The 18,042-nt window shown below is 47.6% G+C and overlaps 1 protein-coding gene across 1 annotated transcript in view; it reads right to left on the reverse strand.

Annotated features, from left to right (window-relative positions):
- The window catches only part of mboat4 (membrane bound O-acyltransferase domain containing 4), a 33,684-nt gene extending 18,401 nt beyond the window's left edge, over positions 1 to 15,283 (reverse strand). The window contains exons 1-2 of the mRNA XM_085982691.1: positions 15,038 to 15,283; positions 4,742 to 4,966 (exon numbers count right to left, since the gene is read on the reverse strand). Coding sequence (XP_085838817.1) covers positions 4,742 to 4,966; positions 15,038 to 15,165 — 353 coding nt within the window. The 5' untranslated portion in view covers positions 15,166 to 15,283. The remainder of the gene's footprint in view (positions 1 to 4,741; positions 4,967 to 15,037) is intronic.
- Positions 15,284 to 18,042: the final 2,759 nt, after the last annotated feature.

Raw genomic sequence — 18,042 nt, forward strand, 5'->3', positions numbered from 1 at the left:
TCAGTCACTCATGCAATGTCAATGAGAGAGATGCCAAACTATTCTGTCACCAGCTTGCTGTGATGTGCCCGCGTGTCCGTCCCCCAGTTGGGAATCCTCCTCAATCCCGGCAATTTCCAGGGCCGCCTCCTCCGAGGTGGTGAGCTGGGCTACTGAGGGTGGCCCTGCTCCTGTCCTTGATCTTTCCCTCTTATTGTGGGCTCTCTTTTCCTGCAATGAGGGACACAAGTGGAGTTTGAGTGAGAATGAAGGAGTGAGTGTAGAGAATCCATAGCATAGATGCTTAGAAGGAGACAAAGGGCCCTCCCTGTGTGTTGTAAGTTGTTGTCATTGCGTCACAGTGATAGGGAGTGTGAGGGCTGCATGGTCGAATAGTTAAGTGAACGTGACCATAGAGAGAGAGGGAATGGGTAAGGGTGCAGGGATGTCAGTGTCAAGTGGGATGTGGAGGAAGAGGTTGGCAAAGCAGCGTGCTGGTGAGGAGAGGCGATGGGGATGAGATTGAGGGTGATGAGAAAGTCATACTCACTTTTCCTGTACGGAGAAGGTCATGAAACCTCTTCCTGCACTGCAGCCAGGTTCTGCGGCACATAGAGATGGCATTGACCGCCTGGGCCACTTGCAGCCACACAGCTTTAGTCTGTTGTGATGGCTTTTTTCTCCCTGAAGAAGGGAAGAGCACCTCCTTATTTGATCTTGCACCCTGCACCAGAGCTTGGAGGGAGGGCTCATCAAATCGAGGTGCACACTTTTGCCTGCTGGTGGACATGGTCGGTAAATTAATTCCTTCATACAATGTCCAAAGCGTTTCCAGTCTCCAGAAGAAGCAAGGCTGCTTGCAGTCCTTAAATCCAGCAGCACTGATGACATCATCGGAAGCGACTTTCAGGATGGAAAGACTAATTGGGCCAGGGGTTCCCACATGCTGGAAATCAAGTGCCCAATTGGGGGAAAATCGCACTTTTTTCCCACTTCACATCGGAGTCGGGGCCCTGACACGAAAACCACCTGACACGCCCCAGCCTGACCCCAATGGCAAAATCGAGCCCCTAGAGTACAAAAGCCAGGACGTTATGCTAATCTATATCTATCTATATATATATAAAGCGGTTTGTCTCTCTGTCTGTTTGTCTCTCTGTTTGTCTGTCTGTCCGCTATACACTCAAAAGTTATAGAGCGTACCTACACACATGTTATATCAAAAGAAAGCTTATCATTAGGGGAGTCTAATAGGCGTATTTACTTTTTGGTCAAACAAAAATTGTTCGGACAGTATACAAAAAAGGTCCAAAAAATGGCAAAATTCCGCTCATTAGCATTGCGTGACGTGATGGTTGACCAATCGTACAGAGGATTAACCTGATGGTTGACCAATCGGTGCGTCACGGGGGGGCATTTCACTGTGTGTGTGGGCGGGCCTAATCCTTCTGAGCTGAGGTGAGTGGCTGCCATCTTGATTTATTTTTCCCACTTTCTGTGTGTTTATTTTGAAATATAGATTTCCAGCAAAAAAAAAGTTGGTAGTAAAAGAAAAAAAAATCCTTTTGCAAAGGGGACTCGGGCTTTCCCCCCCTCGGCGGTGGATGAGCTGCCTGCTGGCCTCAGGCCTCGAAGCCTCGGCCTCTCCTCGCCAGCCACGCCCAAGCTAGGCACCGCCCGTCCCACTGGGCCTGCCCCACGATCGCCGCCATCTTGGTAAAGGCTGGTGGGACGGGGGCTGAGCCACGCGTAGCCATCGCCGCCATCTTTGTAAAGGCTGGCGGGGTGGGAGACAGCGCGCGTGTGAATGTCGGCGGCGGCCCGGAGTGCGACCTGAGCCAAGGTGAGTCCGGCCGGGCCTCACGCGCTAGGCCGCGCACCGGCCGGCCCTGAGGTGCTGATCCGCACATGGGGGCATCGGGTCACCATGTCCGGGCTCTGAGGAAAGGGAGAGGAGAGGGGGGGAGGGAGAGGAGGGGGGGAGAGGGGGGGAGAGGAGAGGAGAGGGGGGGAGGGAGAGGAGAGGGGGGGAGGGAGAGGAGGGGGGAGGGAGAGGAGATGGGGAGGGAGAGGAGAGGGGGAGGGAGGGAGAGGAGAGGGGAAGGGAGGGAGAGGGGAGGGAGAGAGAGCGGGGAGGGAGAGGGGGAGGGAGAGAGAGGGGGTGGGAGGGGGGAGGGAGGGAGAGAGGGGGAGGGAGGGAGAGGAGAGGGGGAGGGAGGGTGAGGAGAGGGGGAGGGAGGGAGAGGAGAGTAGGAGGGAGGGTGAGGAGAGGCAGGGAGGGAGAGGAAAGGGGAGGGAGGGAGAGAGAGTAAAGCAGGGAGAGACAGGGGGAGGGAGAGAGAGGGTGAGGGAGGGAAAGAGTGAGGGGTTGGGAGAGGGAGGGAGAGCTCGCCTTCTTCCTTCCTTCGCAGGGGTCCATCGGGCCAGGCCTGAGGCGCTCCTTCCCCCCCTCTCTCTCCAGGCTAATCCCGAACTAAATCCAGCAGTCTCTCTCTCTTCCCCCCCCGTCTCTCTCTTCTCCCCCCAGTCTCCCTCTCTCTCTCTTCCCCCCCCCGTCTCTCTCTTCCCCACCCCCCCGTCTCTCTCTTCTCCCCCCCCGGCTCTCTCTTCTCCCCCCAGTCTCTCTCTCTCTCACTCCCCCGTCTCTCTCTCTCTCTTCCCCCCAGTCTCTCTCTCTCTCTCTCTTTCTCTTCCCCCCAGTCTCTCTTTTTCTCTCTCTTCCCCCCAGTCGCTCTCTTCCCCCCAGTCTCTCTCTTTTTCTCTCTCTTCCCCCCAGTCGCTCTCTCTCCCCCCAGTCTCTCTCTTCTCCCCCCAGTCTCTCTCTCTCTCTCTTCCAACAACAACATGCCCTCAAAAAACCCTCGGCACCGGCGGGCACTCCAGCTAGTCCTTTGTAAAATACTAGCTTGGCCTCAGCTGGAGTATTGTGTCCAATTCTGGGCACCACACTTTAGAAAAGACGAAAAGGCATTGGAGAGGGTACAGAAGAGAATTACGAGAATGGTTCCAGGGATGAGGGATTACAGTTATGTGGCTAGACTCGAGATGCTGGGGTTCTCCTTGGAGCAGAGAAGGCTAAGAGGAGATTTGATGGAGGTGTTTAAAATCATGAAGGATTTAGATAGAGTAAATAAAGAGAAACTGTTTCCAATGGCTGAAGGGTTGATAACCATGGGTCTCAGATTTAAGGTGTTTAGCAATAGAACCAGAGGCAAACTGAGGGAAAACGTTTTTATGCAACGAGTGATTAGGATTTGGAATGTACTGCCTGATAGGGTGGTGGATACAGATTCAATAGTAGCCTTCAAAAGGGAATTAGATAAATACTTGAAGGAGAAAAAATTGCCGGGATATGGGGAAAGAGTGGGGGAGTGGGACTAACTGGATTGCTCTTCGAAAGAGTCAGTGCAGACTCGATGGGCCGAATGGCCTCCTTCTGTGCTGTACTATTCTATGATTCTATGATTTATCCTCAGAGTCTACAACGGGCTTTTCAAACAGATGGGCATCTCATCTTGACCATCCTGTAATAAAATAAATCTCCCTTTGGACACAGGATCTATGAAGTCCAAGTCCCCAGGCCCTAAGCAGCCCTAATAACCATGCTGGATCTCCATCAAGCAGATACCTGGATATTACCGTTGGTTAAAGGCTTCACTACAGGTGGCCAGGAGATAAAACTGGGAGAATGTTGGGTTGGGGGCATAAATGTAAAATGAAGGAGCCAGAAGAACCAGCAGACAGCAGGACAGCTACAGGAGAAAACTAATAGAACCAGTGTAGAGCAAGGAGAACATAGTTATAGAACCTGGGGAGAGAAACACTACACTAGGTAATAGACCAAGTCATCACCAAGTGGTACAAAAGCAAAATAATATGGATGCTGGAAATCTGAAATTAAACCAGAAAATGCTGGAAATACTCAGCAGGTCAGGCAGCATCTGTGGAGAGAGAAACAGAGTTAACGTTTCAGGTCGATGACCCTTCATCAGAACTGGAAAAAGTTGGAGATGGAACAGATTTTTAAGCAAGTGTAGGGGCAGGGAAAGGGGGGAGGGGAGGAAAGAACAAAAGGGAAGGTCTGTGATAGGATGGAAGGCAGGAGAGATTAAAAGACAAAAGGGATGAATGGTGCAAGGCAAAAGGAGGTGGTAATGGGACAAGTTAAGAAACAAAGGATGACTCTAGATGAAGTGTAAATGTCAATGGTAGAATCATCGACAGCTGCCATGTGAGAAAAAAAGAAAAACAAATAGGGGCCAAGGTTATACTGTAATCTGAAATAGTTGAGTCCAGAAGGCTGTAAAGTGCCTAATCGAAAGATGAGGTGCTGTTCCTCGAGCTTACATTGAGCTTCCGTGGAACAGTGTAAGAGGCCGAGGACAGAGAGATCAGAGTGGGAGTGGAGGGGAGAATTAAAGTGACAGGCGACCACAAGCTCGGGGTCATTCTTACGGACTGAACGGAGGTGTTCCGCAAAGTGGTCACCCAATCTGTGTTTGGTCTCCCCAGTGTAGAGGAGACCGCATCGTGAACAGTGAATACAGTATACTAAATTGCAAGAAGTACAAGTAAATCACTGTTTCACCTGGAAGGAGTGTTTGGGGCCCTGGACAGTGAGAAGGGAGGAGGTAAAAGGGCATGTGATGCATCTCCTGCGCTTGCACAGGGAGGTGCCGTGGGAAGGGGAAGGGGTGTTGGGAGTGATAGAGGAGTGGACCAAGTGGTGTTTGTATTAAGTGTTTAAAAGTTACACACTTACTTAATGTCTGTTGCTTCTTGTAGATAATAGTCTTTGTAGTGTAGCCAGAGATGGCAGAGGGTCTGCCATCCCATCTGAGTGAGGAAGGTCCACCTGTGAACAGTTCTGGGTTCCAGGGTGTGTATGAGCATCACTGAGAGAACAGCAGGTACGAGCACCAGAACTGCATAAGGTCCCATGGAAACAATCGCCATAAGAAGTCCTCCGAACAGAAGGAATATGTATCTGGAGAGATATGACAAATTCTGTTCTTTAAATTCGGCCCACACAAATTCCTATTTAATTGTACACATTGGCACCTTGTTAGCAATGAATTTTTCGAAAGAAAAACACACATGCATCCACACATGTACAGAGACACACACATAGGCCAACACACTAACACCCACACATACATACACACACACACACTCACATACAGACACATACATATAGATACACACACACTTGCAACCATGCGCTCAAACGTACAGACAGAAGCACATACACACACATACATACTTTGTGTAATCACACACATATATAGACACACTTACAAATTCTCATACATTGACACACACATATACATGCTCTCATGCCAATCATGCTCATTGACATACACTGACACACACACACACATGTGTATGATAATACATTTTGGAAGAAAAAAATAAAGAATGGGAATATACACTCAATGGAAAGACAATGAAGGGTATGCATTAACAGCGAGATCTAGCAACTGTAAATGCAGCTTAAAAAATCAAGGCAGCCCTTTTGTGGCTGTAACATGTGGCTCACTGCAACGTCTTAGGTTGGTGCTTCTTCAGGGCACCGAGCCCACAAACTGAAACACTTTTCAGCTGGGGTGTTATTGCCTACAATCCAGCAAAGGAGAGCCCAGATTTTTGGCCATGATGGAAGAAGGCCCATGAATAGCATGGTCCATGTCTAGTGGAAGGAGGTGGCCTTGGCAGTGAGTGCCACCTCTAGCAACCCTTGCATGGCTAGTCAGTGGTGGATTTCTCTAGGGTAGACAAGGTAATGGGAGTCATTCACACCTTGTAACAACGCATTGCCATAAACCAGGCCTTTCAGAAGTGACGTTAGGAAACACTTCTACACGCAAAGGGTGGTAGAAGTTTGGAACTCTCTTCCACAAATGGCAGTTGATGCTAGGCCAATTGTTAATTTTAAATGTAAGATTGATAGATTTTTGATAACCAAAGGTATTAATGGATATGGGCCAAAGGTGGGTATATGGAGTTAGGTCAAAGGTGGATATATGGAGTTAGGTCAAAGGTGGATATATGGAGTTAGGTCAAAGGTGGATATATGGAGTTAGGTCAAAGGTGGATATATGGAGTTAGATCAAAGGTGGATATATGGAGTTAGGTCAAAGGTGGATACATGGAGTTAGGTCAAAGGTGGATATATGGAGTTAGGTCAAAGGTGGATATATGGGGCGAGATTTTACCAGCCCTGAGGAGGCGGGTTTGGAGGCATGCGAGTTGTTAAAATCGCCAAAAATGGCGGGCGGGCCCAATCCCGCCTCCATCCCGCCTCCAAGCAATTTTCCCAAATGCGTGTTTTCTAACCCCCTTTTCATCCCGCTTCCAAGAGGCAGGATAGGCCCTTAAGGCCCTTAACAACCACTTAATTGCCTCTATAATCTCATTTTGAAAGGCCTTTCCAATTTTTAGACATTCCCCCCATCCTACACGCCTCCTCTGGAACACGCCAGGTAATGCCAGTGGATTGCTTACTCACAGCTGCAGCGCCACCATTACAAAGGAGTTTTCACCAATGATCATTTGTAGGTGGCAGAACTTTGTTGTTTCAGGTCTGGGGGAACTTTTAGCAGGCATACTCAGTGTTGTGCAAGTTTGGAGCCTGACTCCCATCTCCAGTGTGACCTCCTGGGAAACCCCTCTCCCCACCTTGACTAAGTGCTTCCTTAACTGAGGCATATACCAGAAGCATGGCGACCATTTAATTCCTTTCCTCCTGGACATCAGATTCGGACGAAGACCAGCCGCGGCAGCAGCAGAACCATGAGCAACAGCAGCACCAACAGCAGGAGCATCAACAGGAGCACCAAGCTGCTAGTCACCCACCTGAAGATGCACAGGCCAGAAGGCGCCAGCGCGCGACAACATTGCTGCCTGGGATGCAAGGGACGCACTCATCCTGGCCAGATTTGCTTAGCCTGCACAATCAAACACTTTAGTCTTGCTCCTTCTTACCAGATCATCGACAATGGACAAGAAACTATGGAATCCTATCACTCTGACCACCATTCTGACAATCACAAGGCGCCCTAAGCCCTCAATATGAAAGTCCCATTTGCAAAATGACACAGGCCACAACTTCAACAGTTTGCCATCAAAACATTTTATAATACAACCACAATGATGGCTGGTCCAAAAACAAAACTACACAGCACCCAAGTGACTACCCTTGTGACTACTTGTGCTTTATTTTCCTCTTATGCGTGCTCCTATGTGGTGCTTCCCCTGTGGCTTCAGCAGATGTGGAGGCCCCTTGCTCACTCTCTTGCTGCTCCTGTCTCGACGCCTTTGACGGGCGTCCTCCGAGGTGGCGAACCTGTGAGGGCTCGGTAGCAGTCTGCTGCTCCTGCGGCTGTGCAAGGGCTGAGATGCCCATCACAGTTGGGTGAGGACTCTGGTGGGGCTCTGACCGAGGGCTTTGCTGTGGCATGGTCGTGTGAGCGCTTGGAGAGGAGCCCCCACTTCCTTGTTGTCTGCCACCAACATCCTACTTATGGGTCAGCCCCACTTCAGAGCTAGCAAGTGCTGCACTGCAGGGGGGCCATGAGGACCCATTTCTGCACTGGAAGTCCTACTCCAGAGGACTTGCATGAAGGTCTGGTTTGTTTGCTCAATAGCTGACCATTGCTCCTCAAGAGATGTCATTCTATTCTGAACAATGACCATGTTTTCAATACCCTGGCGGCTAAGTTCCTCCATGGATGTAGCCATCCGCTCCTCTACTGTAGCCATCCTCTCCTCTACAGTAGCCAGCCTTACCATGGAGGTAGCCATCCTTTCCACGAGGTTGCCATCCTTTCCACGGTGATGCGTTCATGCGCCAGTGCCTCCACAAAGGCTCTGCTCATGTTCGCGATAGACTCCTCCATTCGCTCCACACTCGCAGTGACCCTGGAGACAAAACCTGCCAGAGACTCCTGCACCTGTTCCTGGAGTTCCAGCACTGCTCTCCTTCTGGATGGACCCGGAGGCAGAGGGTCGACATGCAGCTGAGCCGAGCTGGTAGAGACCTGTGCCCTCCGACGAGGACTCTCCATTGCTGTCCCTGTCTCCACCTTTTGCTGATGCTCACTTGTAAGCTGTGATACACCAGGTGGCAACACTACTCTATCTCGCAAAGGTCCCACCGAGGTGTGAGTGTCTGCGCTGGTGCTGGGTGCACTGAATTCTGCTGACGCTGCGCCATCAGAGGTTGCAGCTTCCTCTGAGGAGTCTGGAGGCTCAGGCTGTTCCTCCTGGATAGTGGGGACGGGGGATGTCGATGGTCCTGTGGGGGAGTAAAGGAGAGTTAGAGATGTGAGGCCAAGGTTATGTGCACATTGAATATTGCAGATGATCATAAGTCAATCTGTTAGAGCTTCAGAATCATTATCAGTTACTCATGCTATGTCAATGAGAGAGATTCCAAACTATTCTGTCACCAGCTTGCTGTGATGCGCATGTCTGTCCGTCCCCCACTTAGGTATCCTCCTCGATCCCAGAAATTTCCAGGGCCGCCTCCTCCCAGGGGGTGAGCTGGGCTACTGAGGGTGACCCTCCTCCTGCCATGGCTCTTTCTCTCTTATTGTGGGCTCTCTTTCCCTGCAATGAGGGACACAAGTGGAGTTTGAGTGAGAATGAAGGAATGAGTGTAGTGAATGCATAGCATAGATGCTTAGAAGGAGACAAAGGGCCCTCCCTGTGTGTTGTAAGTTGTTGTTGTCATGGCATCACAGTGATAGGGAGTGTGAGGGCTGCATGGTCGAATAGTTAAGTGAATGTGACCATAGGGAGAGAGGGAATGGGTAAGGGTGCAGGGATGTAAGTGTCAAGTGAGATGTGGAGGAAGAGGTTGGCAAAGCAGAGTGCTGGTGAGGAGAGGCGATGGGGATCAGATTGAGGGTGATGGGAAAGTCATACTCACTTTTCCGGTGCGGAGAAAGTCATGAAACCTCTTCCTGCATTGCAGCCAGGTTCTGCGGCTCATTGAAATGGAGTTGACCTCCTGGGCCACTTTTGTCTTTTGTCTGCTGGGGTGGCTTTTTTCTCCCTAAGGAAGGGAACAGCACCTCCTTATTACAGCTGGCTCCGTACACCAGAGCTTGGAGGGAGGGCTCATCAAACCGAGGAGCACACTTTTGCTTGATCGTTGACATTTTCCACAATTTAATTCCTTCATATAAATTGCAGAGCCTTTGCAGTCTCCAGAAGAATCAAGGCTGCTTGCAGGCCTTAAATCCAACAGCGCTGATGACGTCATCGGAGGCGACTTTCTGTATGAAAAGACTCATTGGGCCAGTGGGTCCCACACACAGGAAATCAATTGCCCAATTAGGGGAAAATCCCACTTTTTCGACACATCACTTTGGATCCTGACACGATTTCCACCTGACACTCCCCAGTTCGCCCACACTGACAAAATCCAGCCCATGGAGATAGGTCAAAGGTGGATATATGGAGATAGGTCAAAGGTGGATATATGGAGATAGGTCAAAGGTGGATATATGGGCCTAGAAATTCAGTAGGCTTTGCGCCCACTTTTCGCCCAAAGAGGGTTTCTGCGCCAGTGTAAGAGGGTGCGCTGATATTCAGCGCTGCGGTAATGGCTGCGGTAGCCGGTAGCGCTGCGCTGACACCGATGACGTCATCGGTGTGCGCAGTGCCCCGGTACCGCCCCGCTTCCGGCCCAAACCCCATATTTAGTTGCGGCCGCCTCTTCTGCAGCGGCCGCAAACAGCGTTTGAAAAACGGGGCCGTACTGCTGCGCTACTGGGGCGCTTTAAGGTGGAGGTGCAATCGGCCGCTTTTTCGGTGGCCGCCTGCCCGCACCACCCCCCCCGCGGCATTGGTGGCTGATTCCCGCGAGCCCGGCACTTCTCCGTGGTGCCGGGCTCATTTGCCGGCAGAATCCAGCGGCGATCTCACGGCTGCAGGCAGCTCCTCCTTAAGAGAAGGAGGAGGCCTGCAGTACCCCAGCCTGCCGCACCGCATCGGGTGGCGCAGCGGCAGCTGGAGCGCTGAAATTCACTTTCAGCGCCCCAAGTGGAGGCGGGCACACCCTGGAACAGCGCCCGGTTCCGACTTGGGGCGCTAAAAGTGAATTTCTGGCGCGCGCAACTGGCTCCGCACGCAGCGCTAACTTTTGGGCGTTAGCCTGCTGGCGGGCCTTAACTGAATTTCTAGGCCATGGAGTTACGTCACAGATCAGCTGGGCTCGAGGGGCTAAATGGCCTACTCTTGTTCTGGTGTTCCCAAGTTGCAACTGCCTTGCCCGCACTGCATTGAAAAGCATCTGCAACTTACCTCCTACATGCAAGAGGTACCACAATACGCCTCACATCCCCTTTCTTCTCCTTTCCTCACAAGTGAACATGTCGGGAAGCAGTGGAAGGCATTTCATTACCAGCACCTGTTCTCATACCCATTAAGAAATGTCTTCTGCAATCTGGGCTCCGTTCTACATGGTGACACACAGAGTGCCTTCACTCTACTTTATTCTTAAAGGGGAAATTGGCAGCTGGCATAACTCAGTTACTGCTTTGTGAGGGAATGCTTCTAAAGCATTGCTGAGGGGTAGTCCTGAAGTAGCTCCACCTGGATCTGCAGATAGGAAGATGAAGGTATCAGTGGGTAGGGGCCAGATGCCTCCTATGGTGCCTATTCAGCCTAGCATCTCTGCAATGATCCTACTGTGGTCTGTCTTGGCTCATCGGTAGCACCTTTACTTCTGAGTCAGGTGGTTGTAGGTTCAAGCTCCACGCCAGAGAATTGAGCACATAAAAATGGCTGACGCATCAATGAGTACAGAGGCAGTGCTGCCCTGTCAGAGGTTGTCTTTTAGATTAAATTTTAAACTGAGGCCTCATCTGCCCTCTCAGGTGGATGTAAAAGATCCCATATTTATCCAATGTTTATCCTCAACCATTTCAGCATTCCAAAAGGACTGTTCCCTCTGCGACACCCTGGTCCACTCCTCAATCACCCCCAACACTCCCTCCCCTTCCCACCGCACCTTCCCATGTAAGCGCAGGAGATGCAACACCTGCCCTTTTACCTCCTCCTTTCCCACTGTCCAGGGCCCCAAACACTCCTTCCAGGTGAAACAGCGATTTACTTGTACTTCTTGCAATTTAGTATGCTGTATTTGTTGCTCACGATGTGGTCTCCTCTACATTGGGCAGACCAAACGCAGGTTGGGTGACTGCTTTGCGGAACACCTCCATTCAGTCCGCAAGCATGACCCCGAGCTTGTGGTCGCCTGCTCCACTCTCACTCTGACCTCTCTGTTCTCGGCCTCCTACACTGTTCCAATGAAGCTCAACGTAATGAGGAACAGCACCTCATCTTTCGATTAGGCACTTTACAGCCTTCCGGACTCAACATTTAGTTCAACAATTTCAGATCATAACCTCTGCACACATTTATTTGGACGGCAGCTGTTGGTGATGATTTTGTTATCCCATTTACACCTCCTCTACTACAAAAGCAAAATACTGTGGATGCTGGAAATCTGAAATAAAAACAGTAAATGCTGGAAACACTCAGCTGTTTCTGACGAAAGGTTATCGACATGAAAGGTTAACTCTGTTTCTCTCTCCACAGATGCTGCCTGACCTGAGTATTTCCAGCATTTTCTGTTTTTATTACACCTCCTCTAGACCCATCTTTTGCTTCTTGTCCCATTACCATCTCCCTTCGCCTTGCACCATTATCTCTTTTGTCATTTAATCTCTCCTGCCTTCTACCCTATTTCAGACCTTCCCTTTTGTTCTTTCCTCCCCTCCCCCCTTTCCCAGCCTCTGTACTTGCTGGACATCTCTAACTTTTTCCAGTTCTGATGAAAAGTCATCGACCTGAGGCATTGGCCCAGAAATTCGGGTCGGGGGCTTCCCGCGGGTGCAAGCCCCCGACCTACACTTACCTAGCGCGCCGGCAGTTGAGCTCTGGGCCTGCGTGGAATTCCTCTCCGGGGCCTGGCCCAGCTGCCGGCGCGCTGTGCTTGCGTGTCCCAGGGGCGTAGTTAGTGCGATGCGTCCCCTGGGATCACGTGAGCCATGGACAGCCAATTGGAGGAGGGAAAAGCCCATTCATAAGATTGACAGAAAGACCTGTCAAAACGTATGAATGCTGAGGGCCCAAAACAGTAGTTAACCTTCAAATAATTTTTTTTTAAAATCACACTTTTTAAATAAACTATAAATTACATTAAATAACTATTTTAAACAATAATTTAAATTTTTGAAAAAAAATAATTTTATAAAAAAACGGGGCTAAAAATAAACTTACCTTGCTTTAAAGTATTTAAAAATAATAAACCTGTGGAAAAAATGTTTTAATTTGAATTAATTGACCACTTACCTTTTAAAATGCAGTCCTTACGCCTGGTTTTTACATTTCTAAAATCTAAAGACTTACCCTCACGGAAAAACCTGTAAAAAACACGTAAGTTCAAAGCGCACGCGCAGACTCCCGCGCGCACGCGTTCGACCTCTGAACCCCTTCGTTCAGAGGATCGGAACTGCTGGTTTCCCGCGCATGTGTAGTGCATGCAAGCAACCGGCAATTCCATCGGGTCCACGCGTGAGTACCCCGTGCGTACTCACGCGTTGGGACCCGAATATCTGGGCCATTAATAACTCTGTTACTCTCTCCACAGATGCTGCCTGACCTGCTGAGGATTTTCAGCATTGTCTGTTTTAATTTAAAAATATCTAACCATCCTTCAAAATACTGAAAGAAACTTTAAAAAAAAACCTTGCAGTTTAAATATACTCAATGCTGCATACCCTAGCCCATCCGTCACTACTACCAGACCCGCACCCACCTCAATACTTCCAGACCCCAGGGGCCTGCTCCTAGATCCAGAGACCCCCTCCTCCCAGTACTATCAGACTCTTTAGTACTTTCACTCTCAGGTCCACCCTTAGCCCTCAATATTGATAGACATCAGTAACCACCCTCCACTGCATCCAAACTCAGATGTTGCCAGAGCTCCACATCTGGCCCAGTGCTGCCAAACCCTGGAACTCTCCAATAGTGCCAGCTTCAGGAATCAACCAGTGAACCAAGCCCCACATTCCATTGTCCAGAGCTACAAAACCCCAATTTCTTCCTGTGCCATATTCAAGAGCCACCCCTAATGCTATCAAAGCCGCGGAAACACACAACCCCTTCTTGACAACTGCTCTTAAACCCCAGATGCCTACCTTCAATCTGCTCCATGATGCCTACCATTGTATACTTTGGCCTTGAAAAAGTGTAAGCGACAAAAATTAAATAAATCAACAGGTGTGTCTTGATGTAACTGTCTGTCTCTTTCTCTCGGTGTCTGCCTGTCTGTCTTTGTGTGTGCCTCTCTCTGTCTCTCTCATAGCTGTCACTAAATAAAATGTTTGCATTTTCTGTCAACAAAACCCAGATTTTGAGAATCAGCCTTTCTGTTTGCCTGAAAAGTTTTAAAGATTCAATACATTTGGAAGAAAGAAGCTCAAATTAGATGAGGAAAGACTCTCTAGAATAGTTCCATGTGGATTTTCCAGGGTTTCCACTGATCATCCATTGAAGCTACAGTGGGAGATTGGAAGGACCCCTGTGGAAATGACTAACGCCTGTGCTGATCTCTTTCTGTCTGTCCCTTTTTCTGTTTCTCAGCTTTATATGTTCCTGAAGTTTATTGAATTTGGAAAAAGAAGTAAAGAAAGACCTTGCATTTATATAACGCCTTTTTGAACCTCTGGACATGCTTTACAGTCCATTAAGTAGAAGTGTAGTCACTGTTGTAATGCAGGAAACGCAGTAGCCAATTTACACACAGCAAAGTCCCACAAACAGCAATAAGGTATTGACCAGATAATCTGTTTTAGTGATGTTGATTGAAGAATAAATATTGGCTAGGGTTAACTCCCCTGCTCTTCTTTGAAATAGCGCCATGGGATCTTTTACATCCACCTGAGGGAGCAGACGGGGCCTCGGTTTAACGTCTCATTTACAAGATGACACCTCTGACAGTGCAGCACTCCCTCAGCACTGCACTGGAGTGTCAGACTTGACACAAAGAGAGGCTACGACAGGTGTGTAATCAATAGTTTGTCATATTTTAAATGGATCTCTGTTTTCTCTCACGTAGAAAACCTCTATTAAAAAAAATATATAAATGTTACTTGAATAGAGCTCTCGAACTTTTAATCTCCAGTTTTTCTTCAAATAATTTTGAAAAATAACCAAAATGCTATTGTAACAATGGAACTAACTGAATAACTAAATGTTACGGACAGTCTGTACCCCTTGACTCGCCATAAGAAATGGCACAGGAGATTTTATATTATATACTTAAAGCACTTAGAACAGTTGAACAGTTTCACAGTAATCAAATCTCTGCTGTCACAAAACAGCTGATAATCAAAAATACTGTTTTTATTTCTTTCTGGCTTTCTTACTATTAAATGATGAAGCAGCTGCTTGTGAAAGACTGAGCTCCAAGTTCAGCCACTGCAAGAAACTCCTCATTTCCATTTTGGATCAGCACTAAAAAGGGCAGTAAAGGACTCGCTTTACATTCAAATTCAAAATATTTTTGTTTGCTCCTTAAATTCCTCGGTCTGTCCTAACAGTGAGGCAAAGACTGAAAGCAACGATCTATCAAGCTAGATTGTTTTCTGCAGATTATTCTCCGTTCTCGGTACAGCCCCCTTTTTTATATAGTTGGCATTTGGATCTGTAAATACTCAAGCTAGAGATTTATAAATATAACAGTATAGCCGCAAAATAAGACATTCAGCTTCCTTTTGTTCCATTCCAATCACATCTCAGAGGATTCGAACTGAATTCACCACCTAGACCTTTTTTCCTAGTAACACACGCCATTGGCCATGCTACAATATTTCAACCTACCAAAAATGTTTCACTTGCCTTGTCACCCACTCATTGACTGAAAATATATATGCTCACAACATCCAGGTTTCAGAGCGTAAGAGATGGAATTAAGAACCTTTAGTGCTTAAAATATAGAACTTGTTGTTACTCATTACTGACTAACTTTAGACATTCTTACCTTGCAGTCAAAGAAAGGAGTCCTGTGATGGAGAGGTGGTGGAAGATAAAGGCAAGTGGGGCACTCATAAACTGGTAGATGGTGACTGGGTAATAGTCTAACTCAAACTGTAAAAACTCTAAATCCATCCTGGGACAGCGTTTACACACAAGTAACACAACCAATTAGAGCAACTTGCTCTTACAACTGACAATACACGAAAGTAAAAGTGACAATCTCTAAAAAGAAACCAGAATTTGTACCACACACCAGCATCAAACTAACATGTCACGAGCTCATTCATATTTAAACTGTACACTTGAGAAAATACAGGAAAAAATGTCAATTATTAAAGGAAGGGAAAAGACTGATTAACTTTCCTGTTTCCTAGTAACTGAGTAGCTCCAGTGCGGAACTCAATCAATGTGCCAGATAAGCAGCTTGAACCCTCTGATACATAGTATTCCTACTGCGGACAATACTTACTTCTGGCACGCTAATTGGCTTCTAACATCCATAGTGTTTGACTAAAGCTTACATTAAAAGCAAAATATTTTAGTTTTCTTGTTATGTTTGGAACAAGTTTGTGTATCCAAGGAACAGGGGTCCATGCACCAGTAGAACTTCACTTAGAATTACATTACCCCCACTGGGTCACCATGGATAAAAGATAAATAGAATTCTAATTGAAATGATGGGATGTACACTCTCTCCCAAAACCGTGGGTTTACACCTGCAATCCCCCGGCTTAAATGATGGGATGTACAATCTCCCAATAGACCATGGATTTACACCAGCAGAGTCCCTGTTTAAGTGATGGGATGTACACTTTCCCAATAGACCATGGATTTACACCAGCAGAGTCCCTGTTTAAGTGATGGGATGTACAATCTCCCAATAGACCATGGGTTTACACCAGCAGAGTCCCTGTTTAAGTGATGGGATGTACACTTTCCCAATAGACCATGGGTTTACACCAGCAGAGTCCCTGTTTAAGTGATGGGATGTACACTCTCTCAACAGATCGTGGGTTTACACCAGCAAAGTCCCTGTTTAAGTGATGGGATGTACACTTTCCCAATAGACCGTGCGTTTACACCAGCAGAGTCCCTGTTTAAGTGATGGGATGTACACTCTCTCAACAGACCGTGGGTTTACACCAGCAGAGTCCCTGTTTAAATGATGGGATGTACACTTTCCCAATAGACCATGGATTTACACCAGCAGAGTCCCTGTTTAAATGATGGGATGTACACTCTCCCAATAGACCATGGATTTACACCAGCAGAGTCCCTGTTTAAGTGATGGGATGTACACTCTCTCAACAGACCGTGGGTTTACACCAGCAGAGTCCCTGTTTAAGTGATGGGATGTACACTCTCCCAATAGACCATGGATTTACACCAGCAGAGTCCCTGTTTAAGTGATGGGATGTACACTCTCCCAATAGACCATGGATTTACACCAGCAGAGACCCTGTTTAAGTGATGGGATGGGGCGATACCAATCAGATCTGTGAAGCGCTGAGAGATGGTTATCTGTAACCTATCAAACCTCTCCCATTGGGCAACTATGGTTTCTATGGCAGAAGTCCGAGTATCCATGGCAGAAGTTGTCTTTACAGTCTCTGTGGTGGGAGCCCTTGCTACAGGTTAGCTTGAAGCTGCCAGGGTGCTGCAAACCCATCCATCTTCCCATTGCTGTTAATGCCATGTGCTGCACATTCTTGCAGACTGTTCCCAGTGCCCACATATGTTTGATGCTCTGCGAGAATCCTTTTCAAAGTGGGACCCGTGAGATCTTCATCCCGTGACTCTGCAGCTGAGAGTTGTTGCCTTGACCTCCTTAGTGTCCATTCTAGCTCCTCCTGCTCACTTTTGTTCTATGCACCATCCTGTGCATTCCCCTCTGGTTCACTCTGTTATGCTCCTCAGGTGCATGTCCCTGGATTGGTACTTGGCAGGGAGTTGATTAATGGCACATGGTATTCTACGTATAAATGGCACCCAACAAAACCACGATATCCTTCACATCCATGATATCCTAGGTATCCTTGGTTGGTACCCTACATATCTTTGGTATTCTACATAACCACAATATCCATGGTAGCCTACATAGCCATAATACCGTATATAATCAATGTATTCCACATAACTATGATATCTTACATATATGCATACTATTCTATATATCTGTGGAACACAACATGTCCATGGTACCCTACAGATGAACGGTTCCCTACATAACTAGCGTATCCTATATATCCACACTATCCTGGATATTCATAGTAGCCTACATATCCATGGTACCCTATATATCAATGTATTCCATGTAACTATGGTATCTTATATATATGCATATATACTATTCTGTATATCCATGGTACTCTACATATGCATGGTACCTTATATAACTATCGTATCATATATATCCGTACTATCCTAGATAGCCATGTTATCCTACATATCCATGGTACCCTACATAACTATAATATCCTACATGTCCATGACACCCTACTGTTGGATTTCTGAATAGTTTTGAACATTTTTCCACCGAAAAAACTTGGTAAATGAGCAACTTTTAAGTAATAAAAACAGAAAATGCTGGAGATACTCAGCAGGTCAGGCAGCATATGTGAAGAGAGAAACAGAGTTAACGTTTCAGGTCCATGACCTTTCGTCAGAACTGGAAAAAAGCAGGAAATGGAACAGATTTTTAAGCAAGTATAGGGGCTGGGAAAGTGGGGAGGGGATGAAAGAACAAACGGGAAGGTCTGTGATAGGATAGAAGGCAGGAGAGGTTAAGAGACAGTAAGAGATATTCAAGGCAAAAGGAGATGGTAATGGGACAGGTTGAGAAACAAAGGATGGCTCTAGATGAAGTGTGAATTGCGCTGGCAGAATGAAAGCCAGCTGCCCTGTGGGGGAGAAGAAAAAAAGACACAGACAAAAAGTGTGGATAAAAAATATAAATATGATAGGGGCCATTCTCCCAGTTTCTCTGTCTCCGCCGCATCTGCTCTGACA

Source organism: Somniosus microcephalus, chromosome 1 (assembly GCF_052327205.1).
Source record: "Somniosus microcephalus isolate GS21.2 chromosome 1, FLI_Smic_1.0, whole genome shotgun sequence".
Lineage (NCBI taxonomy): Eukaryota > Metazoa > Chordata > Chondrichthyes > Squaliformes > Somniosidae > Somniosus > Somniosus microcephalus.